This window comes from Coccinella septempunctata, chromosome 7 (assembly GCF_907165205.1).
Source record: "Coccinella septempunctata chromosome 7, icCocSept1.1, whole genome shotgun sequence".
Taxonomy (NCBI): Eukaryota; Metazoa; Arthropoda; class Insecta; order Coleoptera; family Coccinellidae; genus Coccinella; species Coccinella septempunctata.
In genome coordinates, this window is record NC_058195.1 from 18896900 (window position 1) to 18909551 (window position 12652).

The 12652-nt window shown below is 40.9% G+C and overlaps 1 protein-coding gene across 2 annotated transcripts; it reads right to left on the reverse strand.

Annotated features, from left to right (window-relative positions):
• Positions 1 to 1604: 1604 nt before the first annotated feature.
• Positions 1605 to 3506, reverse strand: LOC123317411 (26S proteasome non-ATPase regulatory subunit 12). Of its 2 annotated transcripts, none has more exons than XM_044903929.1 (5): positions 3362 to 3506; positions 2832 to 3224; positions 2314 to 2776; positions 2066 to 2259; positions 1605 to 1982 (listed from the first exon to the last, which is right to left on the reverse strand). In XM_044903929.1, exons 2-5 carry the CDS (start codon positions 3209 to 3211, stop codon positions 1664 to 1666), a joined length of 1356 nt encoding a protein of 451 aa, XP_044759864.1. In that variant the 5' UTR covers positions 3212 to 3224; positions 3362 to 3506; the 3' UTR covers positions 1605 to 1663. The 2 variants fall into 2 exon arrangements, with proteins under 2 accessions (XP_044759864.1, XP_044759865.1); XM_044903930.1 differs by having other exon boundaries at positions 3326 to 3451.
• Positions 3507 to 12652: the final 9146 nt, after the last annotated feature.

Below are 12652 nucleotides of genomic sequence, written 5' to 3' on the forward strand. Positions count from 1 at the left end.
AAAACTATCATCTTCCTCTAGATTTCAACGAGTTGTTTCATTTTATATTCATTTCACATTCAATTTTTCTTGGTTTGTCAATTTTTGTTTTATATCAGCAACTAAACAGAGGAAAAAATCCTGAAATGTTCTGGAAACTACCCCCGCCCCTCCTATTTTTAGGAGTAGAGAGTTAAATATAGGGTGTTCTCTAAAAGGTGAGGCTTTATTTTTGACAGGTAATGGAACTCCTCACAAACCGTCATTGTAGCAAAAATCGTTCATATAAAATATTCGCCAGGGCTGAGTATTTCGAAACCAAAGTTACTCTAAAATCTGAGAAATTTCCGCTCCGGATCTGCATGCCTTTTCAAGGTATGGTTTCGGTAGTGCTTCGGATGCAATGCTACAGTGCAACAGATTGTGACTGCAGCTTGGTAATTGCATATGGGTAGTCACTTTCTGCAGCCACTGCATGCATAAGGGTCAGTATATGGAAACCGTCAGAGTCAGCGTATAATTTTTGTGAATTTTCGCAATGTAGTGTTTAGATTTTGTAAACACCTTTCCTATGTATGCTTGTTTTATTAATATTTTTGAATTTTTAACCGAATTCCTAGTTTGTAACTGTAGTCCATCACAGGAACCTGAAGATGGGATGCGTTTAGACATCCCGAAACCGGTCGTAATTTCGAGAAATAAAACTGTGAGATTGAGACCCTTTTTACGTATTTTTATTTTAAATCTTAACTCACACAATGGGTACACTTTCCTATTTGAGAAAAAGAACAGTTGAACGGGAAGAATTTTAAAATATATGAGTTCTGAAAACAAAAGATATATACGGTTTCTGCTACAAACATGGGCCTGATCAGTGGTAAACAATGACATAATATCAGTAAAGTCTCATATGATAATATAACGGTTTTCTTCAAAATTATTTTGGTTCTCAGGTCCTATGCCTGTATCTTATGCAAATATCGGTGAGAGTACATATTTACTTTCAAACGAAGCAAAAATTTGTCTACTAATAAAATACGTCAAGTACCCAAAACCGTACATTCGTAATAAAACCTTCAAATTGATAAAACAAGAAACGGTAACAATGAAATGAGTGGTAACTCACATATGTAACTGTGAACTAAATAAAAAAAACAAGCTTTGTCTTACTCAAAATTCACTAACAAGAAAAACCAGTTTAAATTCGTTTCAAGAAAGGATGCTTCATGAATTCCTCATTAGGGAGTTCTTGCCTTCCAGGTCTCAACTACTTCATGAAGAGCGTATTCAAGGGTTCTCAACGCTTGTGCCATGTCCCCTTTCAATTTAACAAATTTCATTTCTTACTCATGGTCTTAGATCGAGCAGTCGTTATGGCTATGATTGGAAAAGAAGGCCCACTGCAGGTTAACTCTGCAGTGCTTTTAGCTAACTCTATAATCTTTGGTCTTGAGTTTCATGCTTTCTCGTACGAAGGGTAAAGCATTTTTCATCAGCAAATATGACGTTTGGCATTCCTAAGGAGAAAATATGTCTACTGTCACTTAAAATCACTGTATTTCTTTAAATTGTGGCTGATTTTCATAAACTTCTAGTTAATGTAGAAAGATGCAATAAAATGCCAATTGAAAGGAAAATTTATACTTTATTACTTAGAAAACACCTTATAAACTCAAGTTACAATTCAAGCTGTGGCTTGGAGATGCTTATGAACACACTCCTCTTTGTTGATCAAGTGAGTGGTCTTATTTACCAACTGCATGAGGGATGACAGGTCGTGGGCCCAGTCGTTCAAGAAGTCACTAGGATCTTTAGTTTGTTGGAAGTGGATAACACCAGCTGGACGATCTGTTTTAGCCTCCACACTCTTGCTCACAACCATCTGAGATAAGAATTCCTCAGTTTCGCCAACTGTTAAGTCTAACAATTCAGCCATTCTTGCAATTTTGATTCTTGTATAATACTGAGCCATAACACGAATATTGTGTTCGACAACCCTGTTTCTGTTGAGAAACACATCAAATATTGTAAAATTCAAAATCTAATTTATGCAATGTAGCCAATTTATGAATTTTGGAGTACTTACTTGAGGTCATTCCATCTTTTCACTGACAGACTATTCCCAGCAAATACAGGAGTGGTTTTCAACTCTTTCTCATACAATTCACATAAACCAGACCATTTGATCAACTCTGGTGTTGTGAATAACTTCAAAAGCTGTTTATACACCGGTATTTCCTCTAAAACTTTTTCCGATAATACCCTATGAGTTAAATCTGCCTAAAACATTTCCAGAGATAAAACAAAAGAACTTGTACCTTTGAATCATCATACTTGTTCATTATCATGCGGGGCCAATATCAAATAAAGCACAACAGATTTGGCAATGTTCTGTTTCTCCACAGTGTTTTCTTGTATTGAAGGAGTGTCTAGGACAGCCCTGTAGTGCTTACAAGTTGCAAGATAAGATCCTTCATGCTCATCTAATTCCATCATCAATTTGTAATATTTCAACTTCAAATCTTGTGTGTCCCCATCCTCGAAAAATTTAACATTTATCTTCTTCGAAATTATTTGTGTACGAATATAATCCTGTTTCAGGAGACAAAGACGCATTTGTTCTAACAGAAGTTCTACTTTTTCGCGTTTTTCCATAGAACCATAAGTCTCAACTTGTAGTTCTTGGATTATATTAGCAGCTTCTTGGATGTTTCCCTCATCTTCTCGTATCTTAGCTAGTTTGTGAGTAAGACGAGCACGTTCAACTTCAACATATATTTTACCTTCAGTTACTGACCTAAAGTTAATAAAATTTGTGATACGGTTTTAACTCCTTCTGAATCACATATTACCTCAAGGTGTCTATAAGCTTAATCTTTGTTTCCAAATTGGGAGTGTGGTCTACATAGGAATAACATTCCTGTACCATTTTGACGACAGCTTGCTTCAGTTGGCTTCTACGTTTGGCTAAAAGGGTAATATGTTCGTTCAGAGCATTCCAGTCGTTTGCTTCTCTGCATATTTGTACGATAGCTACAAGGACGCGACCAGTGGATATCATATCAGCCCCAGTCCGGGTTTGTTTCTCTAAGGTAAGCAACTGCTCCAAAGCATCATGCATCTTTCCCTGAGAGGCCAATTTCTTGCATTCCGGTATTTTTTCGTCGCAAGTAGAAGTATAATCTACTTCCATTTTTACAATTCTACCCGATTCCGTCGTAATGTTATCCATTTTCCTATTATTTCTGAAACAAATCGATATACTAGTTTCTATAAAGAACTTTGCAATTTTTTCAATCTCAAAAAAGAGATGTTATTTCAATGAGATTATTGAGCATTTATATACCCACAGATTACAGAGTAGATATGTGTATATATATACCTTTAATCTATCGCGAAAACAAAACTTAAGTTTGGAAAACACTTTTCCTTTGATGTTTTCACGATTTACAAGTCATTATCATCGAATAATCTGTCACATAACCTTAGCTTAGTTTCACATCTATGCTCTCGAATCAAAAAATATGGCTTTGAGCCATATTTTCGCGATTAACACGTTTTGCTCCATCAAAATATCGATATATTTTCTTGTGGGGCCACTTTTTTTGTGTCGATATTTTTGTTTTGCTCTTATATCATATAGATAATCCCTATGGTCAGATTTTCCCTAAAAGTGCAATATCACGTGATATCTAAAATATTGATGAGCAGTCATCTTCATCATTGCTGTATCCCGTTACCGGGAATAAATCTACAAAAAGAAGAAAAAAAAAAATTCGAACAGACTTGTAATTTCTTAGTGCTAGTTGCGACTGTGTGCCCTCCTGTGACTAAAGAGACCCAACCGTGACCTGCAGATCCTTCCACACAAAGATTATAGAGTTAACCTAACCTAACTCTATAATCTTTGCTTCCACACTCAGGGCATGGATAGTCACCAACCAGATCTGGCCGCCGCTGTATCCTTCTCGATTCTCCATTATAACTGTGTACCAAAGACCACCACTGTGACCTGTCTAACGCTAGTTGTTCCCAGCTATGATTGGCATTAACTGATTTTAGGGATTGATGTAGTGTATCCTTAAACCGCTTATACTGGCCTCCTGGTTTCCGGGCTCCCTCAGTGAATTCGCCATATAGAGCCATTTTGGGGAGTCTTGTGTCTTGCATCCTCAGAATGTCGCCGCTCCATCTGAGTCGGGCCCTCGTTACTTGAGTCTCAATTGTTGTACAACTCGCGCGTTGCAAGACTTCTGCATTCGAAACTTTGTGGAACCATCTGATGTGCATTATCTGTCTTAGATGACGTTGTTGCGTTTGTTCAAGCTGTTTAATATGTCGCCTGTAGGGCGTCCAGCTTTCGCTTCCATAAAGAAGCGTTGGGAGGACCACTGCTCTGTAAACAGCTGTCTTGGTTTTCAGATTGAGGTCGTGATTTTGAAACACTCTGTCCTTCAGCTTCCAGAATGCCCGTGATGCCGAATTGATACGGTTGTGTATTTCCGTGTCAAGGTTAGCCCTAGTATTTATGAAGCTTCCCAAGTATTTGAACTGCTCGACCTGTTCTAGAGTTTCATTGAGTTTCATTGAGCAGTCCCACAGGACGGCTGGTCCCCAGAAAAATAGAAACGCACAGCACATGCGGTACACGTGAAATTTATCGAGTCCAATCTCCTTATTATAACCATAACAACACCTGTTCAATTTTTTTTCGAATTGTTAGAAGTCGTAAATTCCAAAACAGCGGTCCTCACGGACCGTCGTGGCCCTACAAGTAAGACTATCAGCGGTTCCTATGGATCGCTGTGGCGCTCAACGTGTTAAGGCTGAGTTCAGCTTAGCGACTTTTCGACTCAAACGTTTTATAAATGTTTCGGAAATAATTCATTGAAATATGAAATGTTTAAGAACAGAGCTCAGAGATGTTTCTGACTCATTTAAGAAACCCTTAACACGTTGACTGCCACAGTAATTTTCAGATTTCTGGCCACTTACATTTTTTATGTTCGTTTTCAAATAAATTGTCTTTTCATGCAAGCCAACATTGATTTTTTGTTCTTTCCCAAGAAGCCATCTATCGATATTAGCACTGATATATTACGAGTTTAATCGCAGCAACACAAGAATGGCAAGTGAATACAGTACGAGATAACTCGTAGTTGGCGTCCTAGAAAAGATCGCTACCTACGAGTTCACTCGTAGTCAGCAGTCAACGTGTTAATGTCCGCCGATTTCTACATCTCAGAGGTTTCAAGAACCATTCCTTGAACATTTCTGAGATACCTGAGATTATCCACGAAAGGCTTCGGAATCAATATTGAAACATGTTTGGATTTAAAGCGAATAACCTTGGTAATTACCAACAATAACCAACTGCATTCAAGCGCTTTTGGTCATTGTTGATTATAATATCTTAACGTCATGAACTAACCCTTTCAGCGTCATCATTTGGACCGCAGATAACCGGAGACAACCATAAACGAAAGGTGGGTTAAACTTCTGGTTATTGAAGTGTGGTTAGAAGTTCTGAACATATAAATCATATTATATATTATTGATGGATTAAACGAACTCACCTTAAGTAAAGTTCTATCCAAATTATACGTAGCGTCTCGTCCGAATAGATCACATTTTGTAGTGTACTCGTTTCTGCGAGGAGCTAGTCACAATTTTAAAGAAAAAGAAAAGAAAAACCAAACTCTGTCCTCCCCTGCTGGAACTTTTCTCTTTTCTCTTGTCTCTGCACCAGAGATATAGAATATTCTATATCTCTGCTCTGCACGCATTTCTGCTGTAAACCGCCATTATTTTTAAAGCACTCTTATGTTGCCCGGGAAATACAAAAATCTTAGCTTTTTGTGGGATGGGATGGGTAATGGGTATGTGATCTATTCGGACGAGACGCTACGTATAATTTGGATTGAACTTCACTTAAGGTAAGTTCGTGTAATCCATCAATTATACTTCACGTCTCGTCCTCTAGATCACATTTTGTAGTCGATGTTGTAAGCATTAGCAACATTAAATCCTTATTATCAATTCCTTGAATTATTAATATTGTAACCAGTCCGGCCCTTGCGGTCGGACCTTTCGAGAACCAGAGCGGTCGAGAGATTCTCGAACAACCGCGAAGGTACCTGAATGTTTCCGGCGCCTAAATAAGCCCAGCGGAGGAGCAGGTAGGCAAGTACAAGTACAGTTACAGTGCACTAGACTAGTGGAAAAAAACAAGAGTGGAAATAAATGGTAGTATAATAGTTAGTTTGTGAGTTATATGTGTATTAAGTGTAAATAAATAATTTTAATAAGTTGGACGTTTTAATCAAGCGAAGAAACGTTACATTGGTGTCAAGTGTGAGGTTTAACATTATTAAATAAATAATTTTGGATATTTGAAGTTCATGCCAGTGACCACAAGACTGCAGAACGCGATGGAGACTCAAGCGGTAATGGACTTTTTGCGAAAATTGAATGAGAAAATGGACGAGAACTCTTGTAAGTTGAATGAACAAATGGTCCAAATGGAAGAAAATTCTCGAAAATTTAATGAGAAAATGGACCAGATTAAGGAAAATTGTAATGATGTGGTGAATCAACTTACAGACTAATTCGACGAGAAACTGGAAACCATAAATGGAAAATTCGATAAAGTGGACGAGAGATTTGATATAGTGAGTGGAAAATTTGACGGAGTTGATGAAAAGTTTGACAAGGTTAACGGCAAGTTTGAAGAAATGGCAGGAATAATTGAACATCATTCCAAGTTGATAGATTCCTTGAAAAGAATGTCAAACAGAACAGATATTCTGGCTTCAACACCCTACAGCACAGCGAAAGCGGAAAATGACGGCGAAGGTAGTAGAATGAAGATCAAGCCTCCAACTTTTGATGGAAAAATACCCTGGTCGACATATCAAAAACAGTTTGAAGCTGCTGCCCTGGTAAACAATTGGAACGACAACGAAAAAGCCACGGCATTAATTATAGCTCTACGAGGAGAGGCACTCAACATTCTCCAGACGATCCCGGAGAGTCAACAAGCCTGTTACGAAGTTCTTACATCGAAACTTCAGATGAGATATGGTGATGCTCATCTACAACAAGTATACCATGCACAAATAAAGAACCGAGTGCAGAAAACAGGGGAAAATCTCCAAGAGTTTGAAGCTGATGTGGCGAGATTAGTCAGGCTAGCTTATCCATCTGCCCCAGATAGCTTCCTGGAACAGCTATCAATCCAGACATTCGTGGATGGGATAAAGGATAGTGAAATACAACAAGCCCTGAGACTAGCACGTCCTAAAACCATTGATGATGCCTTAGCCCAGGCTTTAGAAATTGAGGCAGCAAAGCAAGCGTCACATAGAGGACACCTTCGTGTAAGACAAGTCCAAGAAACAGACCGATCTATTCAGGACATTGTCAGAGAAGAAATCCGCAGAATATCACAAGTTAGGAAAAAGGATGCTGTGTGCTGGAACTGCAACAAAAGTGGGCATTTTAAGCGAAACTGTCCAGAATTGGAAAAAGAGTCTCAGCAGGGAAACTAAAAGGGGTCAGTGATAAGGGGCATAAATCGACCCAAGCCAAGCCCCCGAAGTGATAATCCGAGGAATAATGTCTAAGGATTTATCAAGCATAGTTATCCCAGGAAAGATAAATGATAGAAGTGTGAAAATACTGGTAGACACTGGCTCGACTAAAACCATTGTGCGTCCAGAAATTGCTGAAGGATTCAAGATTCGCCCAGTTAAGATCAAACTCCGAACTGCATCTGGACAGGAAATACCGACTTATGGATCGATCGTCTCCACTATTGAATTGGGAAACACAACAGTTAGCCACGAAGTTCTGGTAGCTGGAATCACGGAAGAAGTTATTCTGGGATTGGACCTTGTTAAGAAGCTTGGATGCCAATTGGATATGAAGAGTGATGTACTTCGGCTAGGAAATGAAGAGATTCCATTCAATGATGTGGACGACAAGATATATCGGATTCGACTGACCGAGGACATCACGTTGCCGGGACGAACTGAAGGCATAGTGACTGGTAGATGTGAGGATGTAACGAGGAGTGGCTGCGTGAGAGTAATTGAGCCCTCTGACGATACAACCTTAGCTAAAGGACTATTACTTGGGAAGACCTTGGTAAGGGTAAGAGACAGCATTCCCATCCGATTGCTCAATGTCAACATGTTTCCAGTCACCCTGAAGAAGGATACCTTGATTGGACGTGGTGTACCTGTGTACCATATTTCGGGTGGGATAAGTACTGCAGATGTCTCAAAATCGCAAAGGAATTCTGAAGAACTGGTGTCCCTCCTCACTTCAAAATGTCAAGAGCTCGACCGATATCAACAACTCGAAGTGAGGAAATTGGTTCAAACGTTCTCCGACGTTTTTGCTACGGATGGAAAAGCAGGGAAAACCGATGTTGTGCAGCATAAGATCAATACTGGTGATGCACAACCTATCCGACAGCATCCTAGACGTCTTCCTCTGTCAAAAAGAGAAGAAGCTGAAAGGATTATTGAAGACATGGCGAGAGAAGGTGTAATCGAACCGTCCGATAGCCCCTGGACATCGCCCGTTGTATTAGTGAAAAAGAAGGATGGAACCACTAGATTCTGCGTAGACTACAGGCAGCTCAATCAGGCCACGAAAAAGGACAGCTACCCCTTACCGAGAATTGACGATACCCTGGACACACTCTCGGGATCACGTTGGTTTTCCACCTTGGATCTGAAGAGTGGATATTGGCAGGTTGGCTTGGATCCAAAGGATAAAGAAAAAACTGCCTTCAGTATTGGAACAGGTCTGTGGCAGTTTAAAGTCATGCCTTTCGGTCTATGTAATGCTCCTGCCACATTTGAACGTCTGATGGAGACAATATTGAGAGGGCTCTCCTGGAAAACTTGTCTGGTGTATCTTGATGATGTGATAGTAGTGGGAAAATCATTCCAAGATCACTTACACAACCTATCCGAGGTTTTCCAGCGACTTCGTGATGCCAACCTAAAGCTAAGTCCTAAAAAGTGTAATCTGTTTCGAACAGAAGTGAAATATTTAGGACACGTAGTTTCACGGGGAGGTGTGAAAGTTGATCCGGATAAGATCAAGGCAGTGCAGGAATGGCCTATACCGAAAGACAAGAGTGAGTTGCGGAGTTTCTTAGGCCTTTGCACTTATTATAGAAGATTTGTATCTGGTTTTGCCAACGTTGCCAAGCCGCTGACGAAATTGACGGAAGATGGACAGGAGTACATATGGTCCGATGATTGCGCTGAAGCCTTCGAACGATTGAAAAAGGCTCTGGTCACAGCTCCAGTTCTGAGTTACGCAAGGGCTGAAGGTAAATTTGTGCTCGACACCGACGCCAGTAATACAGCCATTGGCGGCGTTCTATCGCAAGTCCAGGATGGACAGGAAAGAGTCATCGGGTACTTCAGCAAGGTGTTGTCCAAATCAGAACGGAATTATTGCGTGACCAGGAGAGAACTTTTAGCAGTCATCAAGTCCGTAGAACATTTCTACAAATATTTGTACGGAAGGAAATTCTTACTAAGAACGGACCATGCTGCTTTGAAATGGCTCCTGAGTTTCAAGAACCCGGAAGGACAAGTGGCTAGATGGATTGAGAAGCTGCAAGAGTATGACTTTGACACTGAACACAGAGCGGGGACTAGCCATCGCAATGCAGACGCGTTATCAAGAAGACCTTGTCCCGAGAATTGCAGCCATTGTTCGCGCCTGGAAGAAAAGATCGATTTAAGGCGGACCACCGTAATCGAAGACGACTGGCTACCTGAAGAAATTCAAAGAGCACAAGAGGAAGATAACGACTTGAAAGTAATCCTGAGTTGGAAGAAGAGCGGTAGACGACCTACTTGGGAAGAAGTATCCAAACTGAGCCAGAATGTAAAGTCGTATTGGGCACAATGGGAAACATTGAAGATTGATGGTGGTCTTCTGAAACGTTGTTGGGAAAATGAAGATGGAACTGAGCAGAGACTTCAGTTGATCGTGCCAAAGAGCCGTGTGACAGACATTCTGAACAGACTACATAATGGAACTTCAGGTGGACATTTCGGGATAACCAAGACGTTGGAAAAAGTAAGGCAGCGATTTTATTGGCTAAATTGTAAGAGGGACGTTAAAGATTGGTGTAGAAGATGCAAGGTTTGTGCTGCTGCTAACGGACCTTATGGTAAAGGAAAAGCACCAATGAGGCAATATAACGTCGGATCCCCCATGGAACGAGTAGCTATCGACATCGCTGGCCCCTTTCCCGAAACAGACCATGGAAACAAGTACATTTTGGTAGCGATGGACTATTTCACGAAATGGGTGGAAGCCTACGGTATTCCTAATCAAGAAGCAAGTACGGTAGATAATAAATTGGTCAGAGAATTCTTCTGCAGATTTGGAATACCTCTGGAGCTGCATTGTGATCAAGGCCGAAATTTTGAATCGAAGTTATTCCTAAAGGTATGCGGCAAATTGGGAATTCACAAAACAAGGACTACACCTCTTCATCCACAATCAGACGGCATGGTCGAACGAATGAATCGGACCATGGGAAAACATCTAGCCAAAGTAGTCTCTGATCACCAGCTGGATTGGGATGAATATTTACATCTATTCACCATGGCATATAGATCTTCGGTTCAAGAATCTACCAAGGAAACTCCATCCAGTATAATGTTCGGCCGAGAAATAAGGCTGCCTTGCGACTTAGAGTTTGGATGTAAGCCTGGAGAAGACGTAGCTGGGGAGGACTACGTTAGTAAATTAAGGAACAAGCTGGATTACATTCATGACAAGGTACGCAATCAAATGCAGCAAGCAAGTGACCGAATGAAAATGCGCTACGACATCAAGGCTATTGAAGGTGGATTCACCACTGGGGATCTGGTGTGGCTACATAATCTACAAAGGAAGAAAGGTTTTTCACCAGAGCTGCAGAGACAGTGGGAGGGACCGTATGAAATAATCAAGAGGATAAATGATGTAGTTTACCGGATAAGGAAGCTTCCCAGAGGAAAACCAAAGGTTGTCCATTTCAACCGATTAGCCCCGTACGCGCAGGACGAAGAAGAAGTACGTCTTGTGGAAGCCCCGATGCAAGGTAGCAGCGATTACCAGAAGTTTATGGATTGTTATGGTGCGACACGCGTTGCACGGTTCGGCGTTACACAGGAAGTACATCAAGATCTCTTTACCGTGTCTGAGGAATACTCTCTCGCTCATTGCGTAGCAAAGGACCTTCGTATGAGCAAAGGAATAGCAAGAGTATTCAGAAATAAATTTGGACGTCAGGAACAACTATTGCGACAGCAGCCAAGAATCGGAAAAGTTTTGAAATTGAAGGCTGAAGGTCGGTTCATTTATTATCTAGTCACGAAGCAACATTCCTATCAGAAGCCAACCTATCAGAATCTATGGACGGCACTGCATAGCTTGAAAGAAGACCTTCAACGCTTTGGGGTTAGGAAATTAGCTGTTCCCAAGCTCGGTTGTGGATTGGACCAGCTAAATTGGCGAGTTGTGCGAAGCATGCTGGAGGTGGTATTTCAGGGGACTGGTATACGGATCCTGGTGTGCAGTTTCAACCCAAAGCAGGCCAGGGAGCCTGGAAAAACTGTGGAGTGCTACTACCATCAGAATGGCTACTGTAGGAATGGTGACGAGTGCAAGTTTCGCCACGGCCCTCGGAGAAATTCACTAAGTCTGTTCTGGGACAGAACAGGCTTAAGGAGGGGACAGTGTAACCAGTCCGGCCCTTGCGGTCGGACCTTTCGAGAACCAGAGCAGTCGAGAGATTCTCGAACAACCGCGAAGGTACCTGAATGTTTCCGGCGCCTAAATAAGCCCAGCGGAGGAGCAGGTAGGCGAGTACAAGTACAGTTACAGTGCAAGCGACTAGTGGAAATAAACAAGAGTGGAAATAAATGGTAGTATAATAGTTAGTTTGTGAGTTATATGTGTATTAAGTGTAAATAAATAATTTTAATAAGTTGGACGTTTTAATCCAGCGAAGAAACGTTACAATATATTTATTTCTTACAAACATTGGGTTAAATAGTCGGATTCAGAACCGATCTACCAAAGGAATCTTCTCGAGACAATGGCCTATTATAAAATCTTGCAAAAGTCTCTGAACTAGAAGTCCAACCCCAACCTGCGGTTCTCCTAATGACATCCAGACAGATCCTTTGTCTCATGGCCGCTGATGTAGAGGCATGCCTTGTCGAATGAGCACTGAAAATGTTGATGTCCAAACCGCTTTTTTCAAGAGTACTCTTGATCCATCTGCTGATTTTTTGACTCGTGACCATCTTGTATGGTCTCCTAAAGGATATAAACAGCCTGTTTGACGTTCTTAGAGATCTTGTTTTGTCTATGTAGCACTGAAGTGCTTTGGCTGGACATATGCTATGATCTTCATCGTAAAAGCGGATCTCTAGCAGAGGTTGAAATCTTCTTGGAGCCGTGGTCTTTATACTAGCTGGTACCTTTATAACAATGGCCCTATCCCTGATCTCCATGTTGTCGATTTCAATCAGAGACAGGGTCTGCACTCTATGTGCTGTCACCTGGGCTAATAGGGTCACTACCTTCTAAGTGAGTTTTTCCAAACATAGGTTTATTTCATTTGGAAAAATGGACTCAA